Source organism: Poecile atricapillus, chromosome Z, assembly GCF_030490865.1.
Source record: "Poecile atricapillus isolate bPoeAtr1 chromosome Z, bPoeAtr1.hap1, whole genome shotgun sequence".
Classification (NCBI taxonomy): Eukaryota; Metazoa; Chordata; class Aves; order Passeriformes; family Paridae; genus Poecile; species Poecile atricapillus.
The window spans coordinates 6,629,973-6,655,796 of NC_081289.1; the positions used below are offsets into that span (position 1 = coordinate 6,629,973).

The 25,824-nt window shown below is 41.4% G+C and overlaps 1 protein-coding gene across 5 annotated transcripts in view; it reads right to left on the bottom strand.

Moving 5' to 3' along the window:
* LOC131573394 (BEN domain-containing protein 7-like) overlaps positions 1 to 20,103 on the bottom strand; it is a 44,672-nt gene extending 24,569 nt beyond the window's left edge. For 4 of the 5 annotated variants that reach the window (XM_058827329.1, XM_058827328.1, XM_058827330.1 and 1 more), the window contains exons 1-4: positions 19,888 to 20,102; positions 16,010 to 16,093; positions 6,714 to 7,013; positions 913 to 1,035 (exon numbers count right to left, since the gene is read on the bottom strand). In XM_058827329.1, the coding sequence (XP_058683312.1) occupies positions 913 to 1,035; positions 6,714 to 7,013; positions 16,010 to 16,093; positions 19,888 to 19,948 (568 nt within the window). In that variant the 5' untranslated portion in view covers positions 19,949 to 20,102. Of the gene's footprint in view, positions 1 to 912; positions 1,036 to 6,713; positions 7,014 to 16,009; positions 16,094 to 19,887 lie in introns of all 5 variants that reach the window. The other variant, XM_058827332.1, reaches the window with a different exon arrangement.
* Between the last annotated feature and the right edge of the window lie 5,721 nt (positions 20,104 to 25,824).

Here is a 25,824-nt window from a genome sequence, read left to right on the forward strand (position 1 = left end):
CTTCACAGCTCCAGTCCCCATCACTCATGCTGGATGGACAAGTCAACTGACAAAATCTCCAACATCTCTATCTCCTCATTAGTATTAACACTAACTTTTAGGTAGCACAGAGTCTGCAGCTTCACATCAGCCTATGACAACTTAACTCTACCTACCATGTTCTCATTATCTTGCTGGCTCAACTACTCTTCTGGCTCTGCACTGTTCTGTTTCAGCTCCCAACCTAGGAGAAAACTAGACTCAATAGTTTTCCCCAGTGAACAGATACACAGCTGGTATACACACTGAAAGCTGGTACTTCACAGCCAGAGGAAGGGTGGAGGCCATGACATGCAGCGGCTAGCTCAGCTGAGACTACCACAGAGCTAAAAGAGGTTTGAATGAAAAGCTATTTGGTAACTTTCAGCTACCTTCAAATTTTATGTTTCTTACCCCTAAGATTAGTGAACTGGTAAGCAGAATACGAGTGAAGTAGCATTTGGCACCCTTGAATCACTGCACGGTGAAAACAAACTGCACATGGTTATGGCATATTGACCTGTCCACTCAGCTCTCATTATGGATCTGATCACATTAATTTTCTTTTCAATTAAGCCTTAAAGGGCTACAAGATAAAATCCCATATTACAGTTAAGGATCTGAAAAGTAGAAATTGCATTTCCAAGAAACTTGTGAAAATTTGACTTTGGCCAATATGTTAGGAGAGCAGGAAACAATCCAGGTTTTCCTGAGTGCCCACACAGACTTTACTTTCCTAGACCATTCCCCAACAGGAAGACCACAGAATCATAGAACAGTTTGGGTTTGGAAGGGATCTCCAAAGACCATCTCGTCCAACACCCTGCTACAAGCTGGGCCATCCTCAACTCAATGCTTGTCACAGGTACACACATATGGGACTGCTCACTGTACCTGCTTGAATCTGCATCAACTTTCGCATGGTCTTGAGCTCTTGAAGAATCGCCTGCAGGGTTGACTGGCAATTACATGTACAGCAGTTTGGTCCAACTGACGAATTCACCATTGGGATTTCTCCTGAAAGAGAGGGGAATGAAATGGGAGAGATGTAACCCAAACAAAATCACCCAGACAACAATTAGCAGGTGTTTGAAACTATGATCAATATATCAGATTGTAAAATTAGATCAAAAGCATGAAAGGAAATAATTTTAAACATGATTCCTTTTAAGAGGAAGGGACCACTAGTTTTTATTCAATTACTAATACATGCAATTATATTGAGTTGGGATGCAATGTTACATGGGCTGGAGAAGACTGCTCAGTGTGAATGTAATGCACTCCTCACAGCTGGGCTCTCTATTGTCAGGCTGGTTCAACTTGAATAACAAAAGTACCAAACCTCATTACAAACGTACTCATTTTATCACACACATACACACACACCAAAAAAAAGCCTTAAAAGAATGAAGACAGTCTGTGCAATAAAGGTTTTTACTGTACATAAAATGAGGGTCTAGGAATTTTTAAACTACTTGAATGTTACAGGTGATTCTTTACCATGTGAAGAAGAGAGAATGAAAATAAAATACTCTACTTGGAGAAAAAAAAAAACCCCAAAAACATGACAGAAAAGAACCACCAGAAACAAAAACTTTCAAATTTGCTCTTCTGTTTGCTAGCATGGGTTTGTTTTCTATGACGTTTTCCATCACTGTGACCTACAAGATGGGCTTTCCATAGTTTCCCTTTGAAAATTAATGTATTAGTTCAAGAGATTCCTTTTCTCTAGAATTCTTACTAGATTTTAACTGAACTTACATAGTTCTAGTTCTAGCCATCAGCAGTGCTTTCATTACTGCTTTACTTTCCAGAAGTTTTGCATTTTTTGTTCTGAATTAGAACAGGCTGTAACAGCTGATGGATTTCAAACTTTGCTGGATAGTTGTATCCTGCATTTAAGCTTAAGACAGCTGTATCCCTAGTTTTAATGCTGCAAATAAAAATTTCAAAATTCAACAAAACACCTAACAGTATCTGATTGAAACTGAGGCTAGATGGGATGCACCTCCCTTCCTTTCCAAATGTCCTTACAGTCATTTAAATTGATGGCTATTTTACTGCTCAAGACTGCAGGAGGAGGGATGACCATTTTATGAAGATAGGTACAAATACACCTAACAAAATAACCTCACTTGGTGTCACTGCGGACTTCAGCCAGTGTATTTCCCTTTTTCTTCCATAGTCCAACACTTCCCAGGTGCCCTTTAATCATTACGTAGCTAAAGTGAATATAAGAAATTCATTTAATCTCCACTTATAAATATTCACATTTTTCATTATTACTTCTGCTTTCCTCTGAAGCCAAACCAGATTACTGATACCTTTTTAGGTTTGGGTTGTGTTCTTTCATCAGAAATACCTGATGTCAGACCCACACAGATCCCCTGACTTTAATCCTTATTTGAAGTAACTGAAAATCTGGCCACCACCAGGCACTTGTTCTCTACCTCCTTCTATACAGTCCTTCAGATCTGAAGCAACATCTATCAGGCTTGAGCAAACTCATGGTCACACTCCAAAGGTGAGCTACTTGTAAAGTTAAACTAATGCATCACTTAAAGACATCTGACATCTTCTGGGTGTCACGCTCCTCTTTTCCTCAGATAGTAGGATTCTCCACACTACTGCAATTACCAATTTTGGCATTTTAAAATATCATACATGGATAAAATCTGTTAAAACTGTATTAAGACAAACAGAGTAGTTAAAAAAATTTCTGCAAATCTAGCAAATGCAATAGCACTACTGTCTTCAACTGTTCAAAGTTTCAGCTGCAAATAAAATGATTTTTTAGAACAAAAAAGTTATTTGGAAAACAGGCTGAGAATCCCAAGAAGAAACAAAAAGGTTTCTGACTCAGCAGGACTCTGCCTAGTTTGATTTCACCCTTCCTTTGTCAATTCGTTGGAAGCTCCTTGGGGCATGGATGGGATTTTACCTTTTCAATGGTCCATAAAGTGTTCAGCCCATTGTTACAAGTACAGAGGGGAAAAAAGAATGCTATCTTTAGCTTTGCAGCAAATTAATCAGAGTTCCTCAACTTGGCTCCACCAAAACCCTTTAGCTCCCTGTTATTAGTGGACTTTTAAGTAGATCAATTTCAAGACTACTTGGAATTTAATAACATCAGCATAACTCTGTACCTTTCAGTAAGACAAGCAGGTACCCCAGAAATGGGAGCCCCAGAAATTAAAAGAGTTTTATTAACAGGCAAAAATACAAAGCAAGACCATCCTTCCCTCAGTCCTTTCTCAGTTGTTTTAGACTAAAAGATCCTCAGGATAAAGCCTGTCCTTTCTCTTGATCAGAATTCAATATTCTAGTGGGCTTCTGGAAATTATATCTGAAAGATAGTGGGGGGGGAAACAGGGTTGTTGGCTTTTGTTTCCTTCTTAAGGAACTGCATGTGAAACCTTGAAAAAATTGTATCAGTAAATACCTGTACATCTTGCCTTTTGCAATATAACATGTTCCTAATGAAAACACACAGGCACACAGGCTCCTGATGGAAAACCAAAGGGTCTATTTTCCTATTGAGGCATACGGGATTTACTTTATAATCCCCATTAGCATTGATAGAAATTACCCATGTAAATCTACCATAGGTACTGGAAATAGGAAAAGAGACCACCAATATTTCAAATCAAAGCAGGGTTCTACTGACTCCTTGCATATTCATGAGGGTTTTTTATTTTCTTTCTATTCTCCCTCCTCTGATCAGTTATTGTGTTGTAAGAAATATCTAGTAGAACATTCTCAGTCATTGTTCTAAGCACTATCTTTATCATTTTTAGAGGACAAAAGCAACCCTTTTCCACTTGTTATAAATCAATTTTTAATTTTAAAAGGAGATCAGACTTTTTATTTTTATGAAGGAGTCTTTAAAGAGCCATCTCCCTCTCTTTTGGAAGCTAGCCAGCAGGCAAATTTGATACCTGCCTGAGAGAAGGAAATGACACAAGTACAGCAGTTGCTTCCCCCATGCGAGCAGCAAGTAGCCCAGGACAGTGTTTCCTTCCAACTGGATCTGCTGTAAGGAATTCACTCACTGTAACTAATATTGCTACCAGTTCATACTGGAAAAGTATGCAAGAACTACCCAGTGAAAATGATCTTGATACAGCCTAAAAGCAATTCAGCTCCTGCATCACTGCTGGATTTGGTACAGAACACAAGAAATGAAACTCAAGTGTGAGTTTGTTGTCTCTAATAGGACAGACATGGTGCTCACTGTTTGCAGTCCCAGCTGGCTTCCACTAAAAACAGTAGGTAACAGATGCCTACCTAACATCCTGACTTGTGGAACCACTACCTTAAGTCTGGTTTGGAATCCCTTTGGTTTTCAAGTATGCTCCTACTCTTCCCTCTGTTGCAGCAATGTCTAGGCTTGCCCTGTTCCTCCTTTACTCTATTTTTGTTGATGCCTTAAGTTTTAGCTCATATTTTTCAGATTCTGTACATTAGTATATAACTCTGAACTTCATACAAAGTGTTAGCAAGTTCTCTTCACAGTTCAGACAAAACAATCCTTTTCCAGCCTGAGAACAAAGGTCACAGTTGCAGCTTCAGGCCCCCAAAAAGTATAAACCAAAGTGATTTGGGGGGAGTAAAACTATGAGAATGTGACTTCATTATCTGAAGCTGTAATTGGACAATTAACCCCAATATGCAAATGGATCAAACTTTTAAAAGTGTGAAAAGCTTGTGACATGTCATCCATCTTGAGTGTAGCCTTGGCCAGGCTCTTGTACTGCCCCAGCTGTATCCTTTGAAGGCCTTTTTAATAAATACCTATTTTATTTCTCTGTCTAGCCTCTGTTCTAGGTAGCCTCCCCAGGCATCGTCAATAGCCTTCTCATTAATGTTTTCTATACCAGCACCTATTAAACATCTATTGCAGCCTCTCCTTGAACCATCTTTACCCTGTAAGTAGATAAGTGCACCAGTGAGATGGACTTGATGTGTCTATTACATTCAACTTTGAGCAATTCAGATGGCTTACAACATATATTTTCATTTTTTATAAAGTATCTATCCACTGCAAACAGGAAGAGTTTCTGGACTCAGATCACCTACTACAGATGCCTGAACATCTCCCCAGTGATAACCTAAGTCTGACAGCCCCAGGTAATAAGGTTATGTCTGTCAGTTTTGCTCTTGTAACTTAAACACTATGATAAGTACCTAAGAGTAGTATCTCCCTTGAAGTATTGTTGAGCATTTCTACTTCCAGCATTTAAGAACTTTGTCAATCCTCTGAATAACATCTAAAATACTGAGTTTAATGCTCAACTCCCAGTGCAAGGGATGGATGTTAAAATGCCCAGAAGAGCTGTGGGCTGGGTAAGGAGCAGTTTCAGGGCTTACTCACTGCCCAGAGAAGTATCAAAAGCTTGATACTTCCTTCCCTAGAGACCAGGCTTCGGAGTCCAACCAGCAGTCAGGATCATAACACCCCATCAGAGGTAGACACCTCAAACCAAATTGTTATGCAGATCATCTTTCCAAAGGTGGCCAGAGGAAAGGGCCCACACCCTCCTTTATGTAACCCAAAAGATTGCATTCCTTTCAGCAGCAGGACGGCTGCAATGGGAGGTGCCTCCTGGGGTGCTCCCACAAGAGCTGGGAGCCTGGGCATTGCTCCTGTCCAGTTCAGGAAGTTACTCAACCTGACCCTTCCGTGTCCCATAGACCACTCCAAACCTGTACAAGATCATAAGTCAACTGAATCCTTCCTCCATATACAAAAAATCAAAGCTGACATTTTCTTGCGTATAGGGCCAAATCCTGTCAACACATTTTAGCTCACATGCTGAATCAGGCCCCTGAGGGGATAGAGGTGCTGCTCCACCTACTTTCTGGATTTGGGAACAAGGCACCTAATCTTTGCAGGCTTGGGCACTTCTGTGCATGCAGAGAACTGTCCCTGCCAGTGCCCAGGGCCTCTAAGGACAAAGAAGGAGATGTGTAATGAATTTTGGGTCTTTCCATATTTAGAAGATTGTTATGGTGGGGTTTTGACAGCAGAGTTTTTTTAATCTGGCAGCAAAACTTCCATTCTCTGGGACTTAGTAAGAAAAAGGCATTTTAAAGGCACACTGCCATCTACTTCAGGGCAGAATTCTCTGCCAGTACTGGATTGGCCACACTCTAGTACATGCTGTTCACAGGGAGACTCCATCATCTCTTTTCTGCAATAGTCTCACTGGAATAAAAGCCTAAGGCTGTGATGGAATTTTGTACCTGCAGTTCAGTGGCCTTTATAAGGCTGATGCCATCCCCTTATGAAAGGCAGCAGAATCCTGCTCCACAAGTGGTGTCACAACAGTGCTATATTACTCACGGCAAAGAGGAGTGGTAGAGGTTGACATTTAATTAGCCATGAATTTAATAACAATGACAAAAGCTGTTTTAGTAAGTACTGTATAGAAATTAAGCTTGTAAAGGCATTGAGTAATTCAATCCTATCACCAGGAAACCATTGTAAAAGCTAAGGCAGATGGCAGCAGAATGCACAGTGCCCACTTTCACACCTTTTTGAAGTGATAACTATGTGCTCATTTTGTAGACTCTGAACCATAACTGCTTTCAGTGCAGTGGTACAATACATCATCACAACAAAGGTAGATATTTAGTAGAGAACAAGGAGAGGGGGAAAAAAGGCACCATTCTCAGTGTCTAACAGGTCATACCATTGGATGCCACAGTTCGAGCCTGATTTTGGAACGTTTTGGATCGAGTTCCGTATTGCCCTGAAAAATGGCTGGCTTGGGATGATAACTCATTCCATGCACCGCTCTGTGACGGATGAAGGCTCGCCTGGGACTCCGCAGGGGGATTCAGGCGCTGGGCCCAGGCTAAGTCTAAATCTTGGGGCTCTTCCTTCAGTTTTTCTCCTTCTTTGCCAACTCGTTGATAGATTCTTCCAGTGCTGTCATTCAGTAATCTTCTCATCCCTGTAATTTGTTTTTTAATTTCCCGGCTTTCATCTCCTAATGAAAACAGAGCCACAGTTATCACTGTAAATTAGCAAAAACAGTAATGGGTAGCAATTAGTGGTTTTAGATGCCAATAAGGGTTGGAGCACATAAATAAATAAATAACAACAAGAAAGGAAAGGGATGGTTGAGTGGTCGTTGGGATGTACCAGGCTATGCTTTCACACAGCCATGGCTGACAGCTCTTGTGCCTGAAAGACCTGCTGAACTTGGCTTTCTTGATGCTGTTTCTAAGGCTTTGATGAGTAAGATTATTTTTTTGCCAGAAGGAAATAATAATAGCTACAGCAGTTTCAAATAAACTGTCCTTTTAAGAGACTGATCTTATTCAGGCATTGATATCAGTGGATATTTTCCCTGAGAAAAGCCCAAAGGATCAGACCCTTTATGTATTAGTTTGCTGTATGCTGAAGGATAGATCCTACCCAAAAAAAAAAAAAATAAAGCAGAGAAAGCACCACACCACACACATGCAGAGCAGCACTGCATCTATTGATTTTAATGAACAGAATCAGTTCCTTATTCCACAGAGTTTAGTAATACTGGATTATACAGGAATAAATTAAACAGGAGCTAATATGTGTGTAACTGCAGATAGCTGAATCGCTGGATGTCTTAAAAATGTAGATTTTAAAAAGAAAATGAAAATATATACAAGAAAACTGTTCCAAATAAATTCAGCGCACTTAAATAATGAAAGTTACATACTTAATACTCCTGGCACCATTTAACTATTAATTTTACATATGAAACTGCTGATTGCACAATGAATAGATGTGTTTTAGGCAGATAGTAGCTATTTTGCTCATTAAAGCATACATTACATTTCATGAGTAGTAAGGAAGTGTTCATTGCCCTTTCTGAAGAAAGAAGCTTCTGGTTTTCTTACTGGTAATAGAAAAAACAAATATCCTAAGCAAATGTCATAAGTAAGATCTAGAAATGGATGAATCAACCTTCCTTTATAGAATACTTAATACAATAATGCCTGGTATCCTCTACTCAATTTATATTTGTACTTCCCAAAATAAACCCGTTTTTGGCAAAGGAACTGTACAAAGGAAACTTCAGAAAAAAAAAAGCTACTCTCCAAAAATCCAAGATGCAAGGTGTGCTGTCTCTGGTTCAACAAGGTACTTGAAAGTGTGTTAAATGCCAGGCATGTGAACAATTTTATCAACTCAATGGCACTATTCAGCTGCCTACCAGACAGCTAAAAGAGCAGCAAACCCCTCCTCAACACAGGCCAAGCTGAACATGGCTGGGACTGCTGCAAGCCCGGTGTAACCAGGGACACTGAATACCCCAAAGAGGGAGGTTTTATTTTAGGAGGAGAACAAGCAGAAGGGGAGAGGAGCTGAGCAATGTGCTGCAGCTTCTGCTGGATCCCAACATCTCTTGCTTGACCTGGCGCACCGGTTCCCTGGGCTGGTGCCAGCTGGCTCCAGCCCACCCCGATCCAGCAAGGAGAGTGGGTGGCTTGCAAGAAAGCTTTGAGTCCAAACTTAGAAAAATATTTGACAACCCCGTACAGCAACACTCCAGCACCATTTCCACTCCAGCTAAAGTGGCGAGAAAAACCCTCTGCAAGGAAGTTCTGCACTGTATTTATTTATTTTGTTGGTTTGCCTGCAGATATATGTGTGCGGGTGTGATTTAATTAACAGTAACAGCACCAATTCCTTTAAAATGACACTTTTTGGCCCCAACCCAAACAGGGGTTGATTGTTTGCAGTTCCCAACCTCAAAATGCTGCAGAGTAGCACTGGACTCCAATTCCTGATATACTCACACCCATACACTGCACCCTGCCTTTCTCCTGTACATGGCTGTACCTGCCCATATCCCAGCTCCAAATGCTGTCACCACACCACAGCCTGGAGCAACTCCTTCCTGATGTGGCATTTAACATTACCCTGGGAGTTTTAAGTTGGCAATTTGGATTTGTACTCACTGGCAAAATGTATGTGAGTATCAAAACAGCTTCCCACCCACCTCCTCCTCCTCCAGGGTGCAGGGACTCTGCTTCGTGTCTGGTCGGGTGACATGTTGTTAGAAAGATTAAATTTCCGTTACCCAATTACATGAAATATTAATGTTAATTGAGCTTATTCAGCCTTGATTCTGTTCCCTTGTTCCTTTATATAGAAGTCCTCCTATACAGTGACTTGAACATACTTAACCCCAGATAGAAAAAACGCTACATTTATGTTACAATAAATCCTGAACTTGCACCCTACCTAAACCTATCTTTTTGTTTTGGTAGATCCTTACTTAAACAGGAAGATTCACCCTTTGTAAAAATGTTTGTTGGGGTTTGAGTTTTGGGATTTTTTTCAGGTATTTTTCTGTTTTGTTTTTAAAATATGTCTTCCCTTTTAGAAGAAAGGCTTATAGCCTGTTGGTTCTTAATGCCCTAACAGTCTTCAGTGCAAGTTTATATCCCTCCTCTCCCAATCATGCCCTTTTCCAGCTTTTCGTTTGTAGCTGACCAGCAACAGCAGCATCCTCCCCATAGGAGTGAAGATGATGTTATACCATCTGAATCTGCAGATGGGTGCAATACCAGTTACAGATTTAATTTCTTGCTCCCTGGTTATCTCATTTGGCTATTAGCTCTAGAGCCCAAAGACAGCATTTTGTTATCAGTTATTCCACTGCTGATAATTTTCACAGATAATAACCATGTAATTTAAAGATGAAAAAACAGTTGATGGGACACAGAGAAAACACAACAACTCAAATTAGTACGTCCTATGGAAGAGACACCCTTCTTTTAAATGCTAAATAGAATAATAAAGCACTGGAAAAAATGGTTTATTACTATTTTAATACTATTCTACTATTACAGAATTCTGCATTATCTATCTGTACAAATATTTCCAAGATAGATGCTGAGGCCTGAGAAGAGTGGTACATACTACAGCCTCTCTCTGTACACATACCAGAGCTCCTCACCATTTCCAAAGAGATGGGGATGCCTCCAAAGGCTGCCTACAGGATTTGCCATTTGGATAACGCATGTAAGGCCCTGGGTTTTATCTGAAACCATTAAAGTTACTTGCAAAACACTAAGACACTTACAAAATGCTACTCAAAATAGAACCATGGCAAGTTAGAGTCATATTTAGGACCTTGTATATAGAGATGTCAAGTGTCATAACAAAAACATATTAACAATTTTTAATAACCACTGTTATAGTTGTTTTCACGATGGCCCCCTTACAAACAACCTGGGATTTTTCCTACATGACCTGACTGTAATCTTATAAAACAAAAACAAACCAACCAACCAACCAAACTCCCCCACAAAACCAAAAATAAAAAAAAACAAAACAAAGCTGTTTAATAAATTTAATAAATCATAAAAAGTCTTTTTTTCAAAATTCATTTCAATCTATTTCCTTACTGAAAGTGTACAGGACATAAAGACTTCCTGGCTTGAAAACTGCAAGAATGTTTAAAATTACAAAGGAACAAATGTAAACCAGAACTGTCCCACAGTACAGTAGCATCCACATGCTAAGTGTGAAGCTGCCTGAAGCAACAGGCCTGTAAACAACTCCAGTTAACAATATGTTAATGATAATTCATTTATTACACTCTTCACTCCTATACACCTGTCCATCTTTTCATTATTATGTTTATTAAACTTAATATATAATATTGCCTACCAACATGTTGTTATACTTTTCCTGAACAGTTTATCAAAAATTATTATAGCACTGCAAATAATTATAAAATTATATGCAACCATATTGATGTGTTCAGGCATTAATTTTATCACAGTATCAGAGAAATGGTAACCATGTCTGTATTAATGCATGTGCTTTAAAGAGTATAAATGGGTGAACAGAATTAAGGTTGGACAATCATCTGTATTTGATATTTCCTTCCTTCGACTCATAAAACCAAATAACCATCATGTTCTCTTTGTCCAGTATTTTGCAATTACTTTATTTCTAACACTTATGTTTCTCATATGTTTTGGGAAATATTCACAAGTTGACTTTTAAAATGCAGTTTTTCTATTAATTATAGTTTATGTTTTTTGGACAGATGAAATGCTTATGGAACTTTCTCCTTTCTTGACCATACAAATAGGGCCTTTTCCTGGATCAGGCTGCTTACTGAAGTCACTTTTATCCCAGATTTCCACCTTTGTTTCCAACTAGTCTGAAATTGGTGGAGCTGTTGCGAGGGTAGGAATGGCAACAACAGACAGCCAGACAAGCACATGTGAGCTGACAACAAGAGCCTGGTTTGTATGGAAACAAGGCTTCAGAGGTGAGAAAAAGTGGAAGTTGAAGCATATGGCGTGAAAATTCAACAACAAAAAAATAAATAAGTGCAAAGGGTTATATAATTAAGCATATTAAATTGCAATTTATTAGATGCCACTTGAATGCTGCCCTCTTTGGAAGGGGGCCAGCAAAACTTGCCTGCTGGGTTTGAAGACTGTAGGGACTGACTCAGAGCAGCTCAAGAAAACGGGAAGCATGTGCACACAGGGCACACATCTCCATTGCTCAGCCAGGCTGAACTCACCAAAACACCTTTCAGAATGCTACACGGTGTTCAGGTATTTCCTTCAGAGACAGTTATCCTAGAAGGAAGCTCAGCATCCCTCCTCAGCAATAACTATATCCACATCAAATCAATAATTTTCAAAAAACAAGGTATTTTTTGGTCATCTTGTACCACCTGTTGTCCTGAAACAGAAAGTTGCGGAGGTCAGCATAGGGAAAACAGAGGATCCATGTGCACAATTCCTTATCAGAGCAAAGGTCTCCTAAATCACGTGGAATCTTACTGTGACTTCTCTGTGCATAATTGGAATTGGGCATCTGCGTAACTAAAGTGATGGGGTAAGCATACATTTCCCAAAAAAAGCGATCCCAGGTCTTTGCCAGCATATAAGATTTTACACAGAAGAAAGAACACAGGAAACAACACCCTTTGCAAATTAAAAACCTAAACCCCAAGTCAGTGGGGAGGGCAGTCGTCAAGAATGGTGTCAGACAGTCACACAAGAAGCATGAATTATAAACTGGAGAATTTAAATCTTGTAAACTAACACGTGGGGATATTGAAGCTGTCTAAGTTGAGGCATCTTAGCAATGCTCTAAAACGTCACCTCAAAGCAGTTTCCTATTCTCATGTCACCACACAAAACACTAGGATTAGATATGCTGGAAAACTGGATCACCCTCAAATCAGGCCTCTTACTCCCAAAGCAAACACAGAAACACATGGTTCTATGACCCTGCCTATTATGAGACAAACAAAGTTATTGAGTCCCACAAACACTAATGTAAGCAAAGAAATTTGAAGAATCAACCCCAGGACTAGACCCTCAGACCACTCAGGATTTGGGCGTTATTTCCCAGGAAACTAGGTCATACCAGGTGGCCAGCCACCACTCCCACTGCAAACAAAATAAGTGTGGAAGAGCCTGGTGAAACAGTTTCAAAACACCCCACAAGACAAGCTGCAGAAGCCAAAGTTACACACTTTCATGCCACGAGTGCCAGCTAAATCACTCGGGAAAGGACAAATGAGCAACTGTTCAATAAAAGTATATATTAATGGGGTCATATAATTAAAAAAGTAATAATAGACATGCAACAACTTCTCCCAGTTCTTGGAAATATCCCAGGCCAAGACCGCTTTAGCCCCAAAGGGAAATACTTTACAAAGTTAGATCATTAGAGAACACAGATACATAAAATAAACTTTTATGCAGTCTTAATTACAGAAGCCACTACTGCAACAACCAGACTTGGGATATAATCGTATTAACAGTAACACAAGTCTGCAAAGTTACTTGTTAAGTCAACTTTTTCTCTGTGAATAAATTGCAAGGGATATTATTTCTGGGACAGAATAAATTCTGGAAATAAGTGAGTAACTTATGCATCGCTCCCCTGCTCCAAGAACACATTATTTATTTTTACCATGACACAGCGAAGTTATTAATCAGCTGCCTTCCATTTCAACAAAGCGAAATGCTGTAAAATGCACAGACACCTGCATTACAGTACATTTCAGTTCCACTTTATATCAGTCATAAACATCTCTGTTTTGGACATCTCTTCAAAACAAATGCTCCAAGCACACTGCGTGTAGCATGCAATTTTATGAAACTATAAAAGTTCTTCACTGTTAATTACACAGACAAATGTCTCATCACACATTTGATTACCAGGATAATATAATTAGTTTTCTGCATTAACCTTTCAAACACAGAGCCTGAATTTCAAGTTGAAAGCATTGTAAAAACACTCAGTCTGGAAGTATACTATATATCCACTTTTTTGTGATGGTAATAAAATATTAAGACTGAATACACTATGGTGTATGCAAAATTTTTTTTTTTTTTAATACAGTGTAAGTTTAATCATCACTTTCCACAAGACACAGGTGTACATAGTCCCTTCAAGGGCTTGTAATACCAAGTCTGGGCTAGCAGCTCTGTGGATTTACTGGAAAAACTGAAGTCAGGTCTGTTTTAAATCTCACCCATGTTTGAGGTTTAAGCATTTCACTCTGGGCTGCCTCCTCCTTCTCAGGCTGAGCAGTCTCTCCTGGTACCAGATAACAAAGCCCTTTCCTTCAAAACAAAGGACATGCCAGTCCTCATCCACAAAATACAGTAGTGATATTCCACGTTCCCCTGCAATTTTGTAAAGACTGTGGTTAGCATGTCCTTCATCTAGAAAGATGTGACTTCTTGTTCATCATCTTATCAGAACAAAGGACTGGGGGAGAGGACACGCCACCACATCTCCCACTCCCAACACTGCACTACATGAGAAAACTTCCCAAGCTCTATTCAGATAGCAGCTGGACTCTACACCACTGCAACCATCAGAGATCATGTCCAGTACCATGTTCCTTTAACTGCACTGAAGCTTCCTCCAATTTTCAGCCTATATTTACACAAAACTGTATTTTGCCCATCTGTGCTGGTGCAAAAAAGACCATCTAGGTTCATCAGGTCTTTCTTGACATTTCATCCTTAATTTATCTGTACGTTAAACAAACTGGATTCTTCTGATTTACTCATTTACCCTAGCAGCTCCCCTCTTCTCAACAGCAGTTTTGAGTTAACCGTGCTCAGCTGTGCAACAAAGGCATTTCCACATTCCTGATAAAGTTTCACTCATTTACAGACTGCTACTAAAATTTTACCTTCCCGAAAGGTAATAGTTTCAATGCTGAATCATACTATCCATTCCATCCTAAAGGCTCCATCACACTTAGGTTTCAACTGCTGATGCCATGGATCACTTAAACTGGAGAACAAACTTGACTCTAAATCAACAAGTTGGAATAAACATCCTTCTATAATAAATTTTGGCATAAAGCAATGAAATCAAGTGAAGCAGCAATTATACCCTGACTATACCTGATAAGGAAGATCCTTGATAGGCTTCACATTGTTAAAGGTTAAATTCTGACTGACTCTTGAAATAGGTGAACTTAAGGCACTTAAATGTCAGAGCACCTTCAGCCACAATGAAAAGCTGGACATACTAAAAAAACACAAACAAACAAATCTAAGGACAACACAACCAAGCCAAAATCAAGATCAGTTGGTCTGACTCACAGCACAAATGTCAAAGCACAGACTTCTGCACATTTTTAGAGCACCCTGGCTGATGCCTAATTCTTGCCAAAGCTTTATCATGACTTAGAGCTGGAAAAAAAACCATTTCAAGTAAACCTCTGGTGGAGTTCACTCCATCAGGTTTATCATACTTCACCAAAAGTGCCTGCAGAACACAAAATCCAAACACAAAGCACAGCAACTGTCTTTGCTTCTCCCTGGAAATGGGTGTAGGGAAGAAATACTTGCTCAAAATCCTAATGGTGAAAAGGTGAGAAGGGAATTTAAGGCAGCTCCCACCTCCGTTTTAGTACATCCTCCTATTCTCTCCCATTTGCTGCTGACCTCTAGAAGGGGATGTGGCACTATGAATTTAGGAGACAAAGGCATTTTGCACACTTCAGGTGCTGATTCCCATATTCCAATGCTCCTTACTGGCTCCAGGTGGCAACACACACAGACTACAGAAACCTTAAATCACCGTACAAAAATGTTTATGCTCCTGGTGCTGAAAAGGAGAGGCAAGGCAAATTTCTTGCTGCAAAGTCATCTGCTTTGTCCAAAGCCCAAACAAAGTGTTCACAAGCTTGCTTTATACAGCTGAAAAAGCTGGTCCCTCCTTATTTGAATTTAGCATGCCAAATCCTTGCCAAGAGGGGCTTTATCCAGGTGAGGTCCTGGATGCAACTGGAAGGGGATCAAAGCATGAAAGGAAGAAGCACTCTGCAGCTGAGGCGTTATACAGGATAAAAAGCACATGAGAAAGGTAAAGGTGCACTGATAGCCAGCCACTGATATGCTGTAATACATAGCATGCTGCAGACTCTATATTACTTCCCTATTTTCTTTACACATTTTTAACTGTTGATTTAATTTAATTTTGCCATGGCAGGATTAGCAGGCAAGCTCCAGAGGTGAAAGGACATTACATTAAGACAGCACATTAATCCTCTATCCCACCCAAGGCAGAAGCAAAACCAAACAAATAGCAGCTTCCTGGAAATTGAATTTCTGTTATCCAGATGTCAAAGATGTAATACCCCAATTACACAAACTATTGCCAGTGAAGCATGCCAGGGAATATGCAATGTAAATGGGGTGAGCACAGAGCTGCAAAACTGCAGAGTCAGCATCTGGCTCTCTGAGTGAGTGATAATTAGCACTGTGTGTAGACACTAATAAACATTTATGTCTGAAATTACAACTTTTAGCAGTGTTAATAAAGGATATATTGGCAATTCATAGAATAAAAGGGTCTTGAAAAGAACGTCATATTAAACAATGGCAGGCGCTTTCTGTGCTTGCACAGAGGTTTTTTCTCCCTAATTGCAAATGGCCACGCAATGTTGCTTGAAAATTAATCAACACAAGCACATACCTAAAAAAGCTGGTTGTGTTTCTTTGGTCTCCCCATTAACATCACTGCTGTAGTCAGAGATCTTATATATCTCATGATGGTAATCTGGAATGAAAAACGATAAAAAAAATTAGAACTGAAGTGATCTGGAAAAAATGAACACCGAACACATTGCTACAGTTTTACTACACAATTTATCAATATATATGCAGTTTATTTCATGTACATCAAATTAACCACAGAAAATGTGTTCTGTATCAGCACCTCCTAAAAAACCTTTGCTCACACTGGAGAGACTCAGCTCAAATCTTTCACAGATTTTAGGGAATAGCTATGCCTGCCCTAAATTACTGTGTTCATTTTCACAGCAAATTATCCCACCAGATGCCAATTATCTGGCTTCTTGCTTTACAGAAGGAAAGCAGATTTTATAATGAAAACTTAACCTTCCCAGAGACCAAGGAAAACTTTCAAACTTCACCTCAGTAAGGGATCAGCAATGTACATCAGGGCTGTATTGCTCAGTTGTCCTGTCTCATACTGATGTCACTGGCCTCCCAGTTCTGAAGAAAGGAGGATCAGAGACACCTTAGGATATTCACCTATAGAAATTAATGCCTGTGATGTCCTGAAGAATTAGCATTGGTATCTCATATACAGAGATGTTACAAGATATTAAAAATAAAAAAAAAATCACCACTGAGTTTCTATTTTAAATAAAATAATATTTTGCTGTGAAGGTCTCTGTTTTAACCCTAGGCAGGTGTTCACTAAAACCAGAGCTTTGTTTACACATGTGCACAGAGGGAATAGTAAGTCCAAGGTGAAAAAAGTGTCTAAAGGCAGCTCTCCTGGATGCTGTTTCTGACTCTGATACTGGCACACAGTCTGTCCTTCAGCAAATCACTCAAGACTGAACAATATATTCAGTGTCTTGAAAGAGCCACCTCCCTACCTCACTCCTTCAGTGCCCTCCTCCCAGTTCCCAACACTCTCAGCTACTCCCTCCATAAACTGGTTTTGCTTACCTGCCTCACAAAAAGCAAGGCAGAGAGAGATTAACTCATGGAAGGGACTTTGGGGGATTCACTTAAAAGGCGTAACACAAGTGGAGGGCGGCATAAGCAGCTCCTTCTCCCACAAGCAGCACATCTGACCAAACAGCCACAGGACTGGAAAAGTCTCCTGGAAGTCACGTTTTGTTACATGCTGTTTATTTGTACACCACAACTGTCTCGAAGACACAAGAGGAGGAACAACCCAGTAAGTCAACTAAAATGGAGCCTAACACAGCAATGCAATAGAATGAAAAGGGCCTGGAAAGAAAATGAGGGTAAAATAACCACACCACAGAACTGAAGAGGTCAGCGATGAGGTGCTACACAAAGGGTTCCTCTGCTTCCTGAGCACACCCAGCCACTGAAATGGGTAAAGGTGAAGTTTGAGATATGACATTGAGGAAGTAACAGCTTCTTTCATGAGACTAAACTGGCAGGATTTATGCTGCCTTCCATGATCACTAGCCATCCTGTTGAACAGAGGGTGTAATGAAGTGGCTTGGTGGGCACCTGATGGCCACTCAGGGTCTACTTGCCACACTCTGCACCTTCATCCTCTCAAGGACATTCCAGAATCTGTGGGAGCAAGTACATGGAAGCTAGGACTTAAATGACTTATGGACTCATGGTCCTTAGATACACAGATTACACATGCCTTCTTCTCTAGCACTTCCCTGTACATCCAGCTGGTCACAACATTCTTCTGGTCTGCAGCTGCTGCCTTGAAGTCATCACATTTCACCCCAGAAGTGGCTGGATGGTTGATGGATTTTCTCTTGATTTGATCATTATTGGTCATTTGATAAGGTGCTCTGAAGTTATTTTTGGGACAGAATAAGCATTGTATGGGCACACATCAATAGCAGATGATGTGTTACCAACCAATTCATACAGCATAGAGTTTTCTCTTTGGTTTCCTTCTTTTGCCTTGGATGTCACAGTCCAGGAACTGGAAAACCGTATCAATTTCCCAACAGTAAACACTACAATGTGACATTACAGAATAACTCCTGCAAGAGGCAAAGGCCAATTACAAGAGACAACTATTTATATGTAATTATCTTTCTAATCAACTGTGATAGAAAAGAGTATGAGAGTGCAGACTCACATACAAAACGTGGTTTTTATCTCCTCCATTCTCAAAGTACAAAGACATAATTTTCTCTCTAGGATATGCTCTTAGTGTAGCTTTCTATTTGACTTTCTACATTCAAAAAGAGACCCCAGATAAAATATTATTAATAATATACCATCATAACTGGATTTACCTATTAAAATAAAGTTAAATAGATTGTCTTATACACTGAGGCTTATTTAAGCCTGTAAGAAGTGGCAACTGAGACTGGTAAAATAGTCACCTATTTCTAGCACATACTCTTTTAAGAGGTCCATTAAGACAGAAAGAAACAAAGCAAAATTTCAGTTTTGTTTTTCCACAATTTGCTTTCACCACCTCCATGCTCCAGCCCAGTTGTGCACTAACTCTGCCTCCAAGTAGGGAGCATGTTCAGTACCAAGACCCCACAAACCAAACCTATTCTCGGTAAAAATTACATCCTTGATAGGTTTGCTAATGGATACAGACCTCCAATGCATTTCAGACACGTCTGGCAAGTCCCTGCCCCTCTAGTTTTAATAGGGACCATGTGTGATGCCCCAGACCCCCCTACCACAATACAGCGGTCATTATTTACTATTCCCACCAAGTGAGTTTATTTTCATCTTTGAATTTCTTTGCTTCAAACGTAATTTTGAAGACCAGTCCTCAGACAGACACTCGTGTGTGTGTCCCCCTTTTCAGTATTGTGACATTACACCCAAGCAGTCACCTGTCTTGAACTTGGCATGCAGGACACACACAGCGTTTCATGGAGATATTCCCGTCCAATACTTAGGAACACAAAAGGAGAAACGATCTCGAGTCAAATCCATCAGAGCAAAAACATCTCATCGGCCGGAGAAGGGATAAATCCCCAACCAAAATAAATCCCTAGGGGTGGGAAGTCCACCTGTTAAAATGCCTACCAGCGGCTGTATCTTTTTTCCCCTTTAATTAAAGAAAACAACAACAACAAGACCGAAACACAGAGCTGTGCTTCTTGCCCGACATGAATTCAAATATTTCTCCCCTCACTATCTCTTTTAAAATATCCTCTTTTCCAAAAGCAAACACACCCTGAGTGAACAAGTTACACGCCAGCGGCTCTCCCCTGCCCACGTACAATTAATTACCTGCGTGGATTTTTAATAAAGCAATCTCGATTCAGCTTTTCTTTGAAATACACGGATGTACACAGCCGAGGAGAGGAAAAAAACCACCCCAAATACAATAAATCCACAAGAGTTGAATACTAAGAAGGTCTGTCGCTGCTCAAGTGTCATTTTTCGCTAGCTTCCCGATTTTGCCTTTCCCCCCCCGCCCCGCTCAAGCAGGATTTACAACGAAACACGATCCAACTTTATTTTGTGCAAGGTCTGCTTGGAAAAAAATAACACGTCCACCTGAGGTGGTGGGGGGGGGGGGAGGCTTGAGGTGGTGGTTTTGCAACAACACGTAACACACATGCAAAAAATTATTAAAAAAAAAAAAAAAAAAAAAAAGAGGAAACGGGAAGGGGGTAAAAGAAATAAAATTAAAAAAAAAAAAAAAAAAAAAGGGAAGAAAGGCAGGCAATGCAATGGTTTTGGGGAGTTCAGGCAGAGGATTGCGGAGTTCAATAACAGAGCCGGGAGGAAGCGGCGGCCCGGGGGCGCCGGCGTTTCATAACGCCCCGCTCCCCCCGGGGCAAAAGTCGGGGCTGCCCCCGGCCAGCGAACAAAGCCCGGCCGCCCTCGCCTTACCTTCGTTGACCAGTTTAAAGCTTTGAGATTTCCTGCTCCTCTTCCTCTGGGCGAACTCCATGGTGCGGGCAGGAAGGAGCGGGGCGGACACAGGACCGAGCTCCGTCCCTCCGATCAGCAATACACGCGGGGGTTGGGAGAGACGGCGGCTCCGGCGGCGAATAAAGGGATCCGGGACAAGTTGGCTCCGGTCTCCCCCCCGCTCCCGCCCCAAACTTTGAGGGAAAGCGGGGTGCGGCGGGGGGATCCCCGCGGGGGCGATGCCGCCGCCTTCCCCCCCGCCGGCTGCGCGGCCGCGGCCCGGCGGCGAAGGGCGGCCCGCAATGGCTTCGCCGCCGGCGCCGGGACCCCGGTGCCACCTGCTGGGGGAAGGAAGGCGGCGGTTCCGCCGGCCGGGAGCCGCCGCCACCCCGGGGCCGGCCCGCCGCCACTCGGCCCCGCCGCGGGCTGAGGGCGAGGGGCTGAGGGGCAGCGCCATTTTGTGTCCCCCTCCCGCCGCGCGCTTTACACACGGGCACCGGCGCTGCCCGCTCAGCCCCGCGGTGCTGCCCGCGGCTCCCCTCAGGGGCTGAGCGGGGCAACTCTTCGTGTTTAGCGGGACTGGGCCAGGGCCGGCGGGGAGGGGGTTGAAGTTGAGGTGCGGAAGTGGGTAAACCTCAGGAACTGCTAGCAACACCTGTTTGTTGCCGTGTTTTACAGGGATTATCGCAGCTATGTGTCCGCTGGTGTCATGGACCGAGGCCTGGAGAAGAACGCCGAGCCGCCAGCTGGGCTGAGGGATGTTGAGCTCTGCCAAACCTGGATCGCCTTAGCAAGAGGAAGAGAGTCCCTCAGCCAAAAACTAGATCGCCTTAGCAAGAGGATGAGAGTCACGGCTCTCCAGAGGAGCGAGATTTAGGGCGTCTGGCAACCCTCCCGACGGTCACCGTGAGGTCATTGCAGCCATACGGCTGGCCCAAGCACAGCTGAAATTAGTGCTTTGATTTATTCACCACTTGACGCCTTCAGCCACACTTCCAGTTCGCTCAGTGTGCTAAATTCACCGAGGGTGGAGTGGTTTTTTTTACAGCCGAGAGTGCTTTTGCCTGTTGCCTGCAGAGAAAGGACCCAGGCGTTTACAGTTATGACTACTGATAACTGCAAACACAGCTCCGATCATCATCTTGTGTTTTACATGTAGTCAGACTGTGTTGTGACAAGGAGAAGACTATGTGATACTTGCATACGCCTACTTGAACAGATGCAAATACAGATCTTGCCTTGGTCTCCTCAGAGTACTCAGGAGAATCCCGTTAGCTCCAGTAATATTGACCGACCCTATCACTCAGAATAATGACATAAAATGAGCAGGAGGGAAGCAAATTGAATACTAACAGTAGTGATTCGTATCCTAACTGTGTGCATAGGCATAGTCAGACCTGAATTCTTTGGTGCAAGGTGCCATCCAGACACCACACAGGGTATATATGGTTCTGAAAAGTAAAATTGGGAAATAGCCTTAATGGTGAAGCAACATCAGAAAATATGCCTAATGGTAAAATTTATTATCTGCTGGAGAATTAAATTCACAGGGGAGATTACCCTCACAGATTGGGTAGGGGTGTAATTTTCTATTAAATTTTCAAGTGGAAAATCCCAGAGGCAATCAATATGCTACTTTTGGAATTTTCCTAAACTTCTCTGTAGGACTTTGTGAAAGGAAACTGGGCTAATGTACTATTTAAAATCCTGCATTATGTATTTTTGGGAGGATGCTGAAGCAGCAAAGGTAGATGGATGTCATATGCTGTTTCCTGGATTTTGTGGGTTCAATTAATCTCTTGTACAGTGCAATGATGTTGGGTCTGAAACGCAGCAGCAGTGTGCCTGAGTTTTTCCAACAAAAAGAGTATTTTATCCTTTTTTTTTTTTTTTTTTCCCCAGTTTGCTGATTCCTGTCTGCTAACTAACTTTATTTACAGGACTTAGAGCATTGCTGAAACTGTTGTGTTTGACTCTCATCCTTCCTGGGACAATAGGAGAATTTTTATAAAGCATAAGGCCCTCATTTACAGTTCAGCTCACATGATGAGCTTTATCCTACATTTGCCAAAGGAATCTGCTACAATCTGCTTTTCTGTTTTCCTATGTTACTCAATTTTGTGGAACATTTTAGGGTATAATTAATGAAAAAGTGATGGCAGTGTTTTATCAGCTGCTCTCTTACTGGTTTTAGTTCTTTCTGCCCTGTGCTGATATTTTGCTTAAAGGGACACTCGTGGTTTTAAATGACATTACAGTCTGGGAAATGCAGTTTCCAGTAATGTTTTACAAAGGTTAGCACATCCCCTTTTTCACTGATATTTCTCATATTCCTTTTTAGTCAATTAGAGAGAACCATCCTTTTCATGCAGAATAAGCCTGATCCTGCAAGCTAACCTAATTGTGGTCACTCAGATGAATAAATCTTGCAGCTTTCATTTCTGATAGTATGAGCCAGTGTGGATACCACGGCCCTGATCCTGCCATCTCATCTGCATAAAAGTGAATTAGAAACTAGGACAAGGTGACTTTAGGTCAAAGTCTTGTAGTTATCCACACAACACGTAGGAGGATCCGGTAGCTGGAAACAGCTTTCTGTCCTGCACTGCTGGTGTTTCTCAGCTGGGACTTAGAAAAAACTACACAAACTCAAAGGCGCACAAAGGTACAGGGAGCTGTGAGCCTGTTGTTGGGCATTTTGGGGTGGGCATCCTAAAACTGGACTGGGATCATCTGCTCGTTTGTCACAGGCCACCATTGCATTATTCCAGCTGGAGAAATGAAGAGATGAAAGTCCTCTTTATCCCCATTAGAATGGCTGCCTTGTGTCACTCTAGATAGTCACTGGCTGCATCACTGTGGCAGCCAAGTGACTTAGGATAAAGTGCACACTGGCTCTGAGGGGCAGATAGCTTTTAATTTCATCTTTTATTTCAGTTTCTGTCTTGGTATTATATTGTTATTATTACATATTAAGAACCCATAGGTGCTTTTTTTTTTTCTTGGTGAAACTATGAAAAATTCTGAGCATCTTGTCTCTATTCATGAATGGTTTTAAAGCATTTCCTCAGACCATTAACTGAGTAATGTTTTTTTCCAAAATGCCACGAAATAAGCCAACTAAATAAGGGCTTTATCTTTCAACATGTCCCAAGTCAGTATGATCACCCCTGATTATTTCTTAGTTAACATTTTATTATGCTTCAAGTCATTTTCTAACTGATAGTAATTTTCCCAACAATTTTCTGCTGTATAAAACTTTTTTTTTCATTTCAGATCATGAGCTAGCTGATTAAATATAATTAATCTAGTAATATTTCAGTATTAACAGCAGCAGTGCTCTTCACACAGGATGTCCCAGACTTTTTCTTTGTTTCCAGGTACGTCCAGTTCATTATAATTTATTATTCAGAAGAAGGATGGTATAGGACAAAGATGACTAAGGAGTCCTAGAGCAGAGGAGAATTAAATATGTGTACTAAGAACCCCTCAGCTTTTCATTTGGAAAAAATATACTGGAGAAGGTCGCATAAACTCAGTGATTTGATCTGAGGCTTAAAGTCTAATGTCAAGGAATTCATATGAGGCCATGTGAAGTGGGAAGAGGCTACTGACTGTCATATTAATAGCACAATGATTACCACTCATCTTGGAGCCTGACAAGGTTCCACGTGGTATTAGGAAGCAGGGGAAGGGTGAAGAGGTAAATTGAAGATCAGGAGCTGCACAGGTGACAGGTTAATAGGTGAGCTATTTTGGCTAGTTATGTGTAATGAATGGCATTAAGGATTTTATAAACTGTAGTAGTGTTTCCAGTGGTGGTTTTGTGGTCATATGACATATGTGGGCAGTGCTTAGCCCCCAGGCTGACAATAGGCCATGTTGTGCACTCTCACTACAAACCTTCCCTTTCAGCAGGCTCTCAGGCTGGCATAACCAAGGACTGGGTCATTAGAGAGGAAGGTGTCTGAAAGTCCTAAAGAATTTTGAAGTCAATAGTGCAGTTTAACTTGTTTTCCAATCCTTAAGTTTTTACTGTACCATTTGAGTCACAGTACTTGACATTTCATGTCTCTGTCCTTACTCTGTTTTTCTTTTGGAACACAGTTTTGAAATGCCTTCTTGTCCATTCTGTTCTTGTTAATCTTCCTCATATAAATTTTAAAGAAAAAAATTACAGGACATACCAATGTTTTCATCTGTTTGCCGGCTCAGGGAGACCAAAACATTCCAGAACTGTTTCAACAATAAAGAATATAACTGAATCTATGTACAAAGTGTTCTTTGTGTGTGAAGTCACAAACCCTCTGAATATTTCCATATCAGAATGCAAACGTCCTGAACATTTCCGTAGCAGAATGCAAACCTCCATCTGACTGTAAGGTTGGACTTTTCCCCCACCTCTGTGAATTTATGTACAGCTTGGACTAAGGTTGCAAGGAAGGGCACTGTATTCTAAGAGTCAACACTTGATGGTCATCCACTCTGACCCAATACTTGTGGGATAATTGGCTTTTAAGGTATTAAGTCTTCCCTAGGACAAACCAGTTTCTGGATTTGAATTCTTGGAGGAGTGGAGAAGAGACCAGGGTGTCTAAGCAACAGGCGTGGTTGAAGGATAAAGAAGAAAAGGTCTCAACAATGCTCTTTTTTATGAAAGAGGATGTGAAGGATATACATGGACATCCTCTGTTTCTCTGCAGCATGGAGAAACCATGAGCTGAACTAATTTTGCCCTTACAACCTGAGTGCTTCAAGGGAGCTGTGGACAATGTGAGTAGGGCTTGTTATTTTGCCTAGAAATTTGAACTTTTGTCCTATATTAAGAGTAATAGTGCTTAGAAATTTTAGTCTGGAAGTGTCTTTGCATCACTACCATCTCTGCCTAAGACATGCAATGTAAAGGCAGGCTGCTGTCCTCAGAAAGGGCATGTTTGAGCTTTGGGTCATCCCAGAGTCAATGTCAATCATACCAGCCCAAGCACAGTAGTCAGCAGTCCCAATTCTGATGGATGCTGCAGGCACAGATTGCAGCAAGCTCAGCTCAGGGTCCAGCAGCCCAGCGAGCCCCCTGCTAGGGAGAGTTCCAAGAGGGTCATGCTGCTAATCATTCCTCCATTTTTGTGTCACTTTGCTTCAGCCACAGCAGCTGAAGGCAGACGTAAGAGTGCAGCGATGCAATCGCTGGAGCTACGGATGGAAAACGAAATGCAGCATCAGCTGCAGGAACAAAAGCATTTAACACTCTTAGACAGCTCCTTGAGCCTGTGGGATGAAGCCCAGGCAGCAGCCATCCTTCTCTAAGTCCTGACTGAGCCTGATGTGGGGATGTTACACTGTGCTCCCCAGCCCAGCCTCTTGCCGTTTCCAGCTTGCCACAGGGACCTGCTCTCCATGTCTCGATTCTGCCTTGATCCTCTTCCGTTTCTCCTGCCACACATTAGTAAATGCACTTGCAGTAAAATCAATGGGAGTTTGAAAACTAAAAGTAATGTGTGCTTTGGTATGCTACTAATCCACTTATTTGGATCCTCTTACTGCTCCTCTGGGCTGCCCTGATCCTCTCTATCAGCCCACCCAGCTGCTCTGATCTGCTCTCTAAACTTCTGCCGTGGCTATATTAGCATCCCTGTCAACTCACAGGGCTGCTGCCTCGATGCCATCAATCCCCTCTCCCAATGAGAGTTTCCCTACTAAATTATAATCCCTGTAGCTCAGAATACTGATGCAAACTAAAATAAATTCATGAAAAGTTGCTGCAGCTCCTACTAAGATGTTCTATATTCCTAAATGTTTTCCAACAGTACTTACATTTCAGGCTGGTAAAATAGCTTCAGACACATTCATAACCACCTGCCTGCTTTTCAGTTCTAAAAAATAAAATTTCATTGCAAGGTACAATGGAGTTCAAAATCT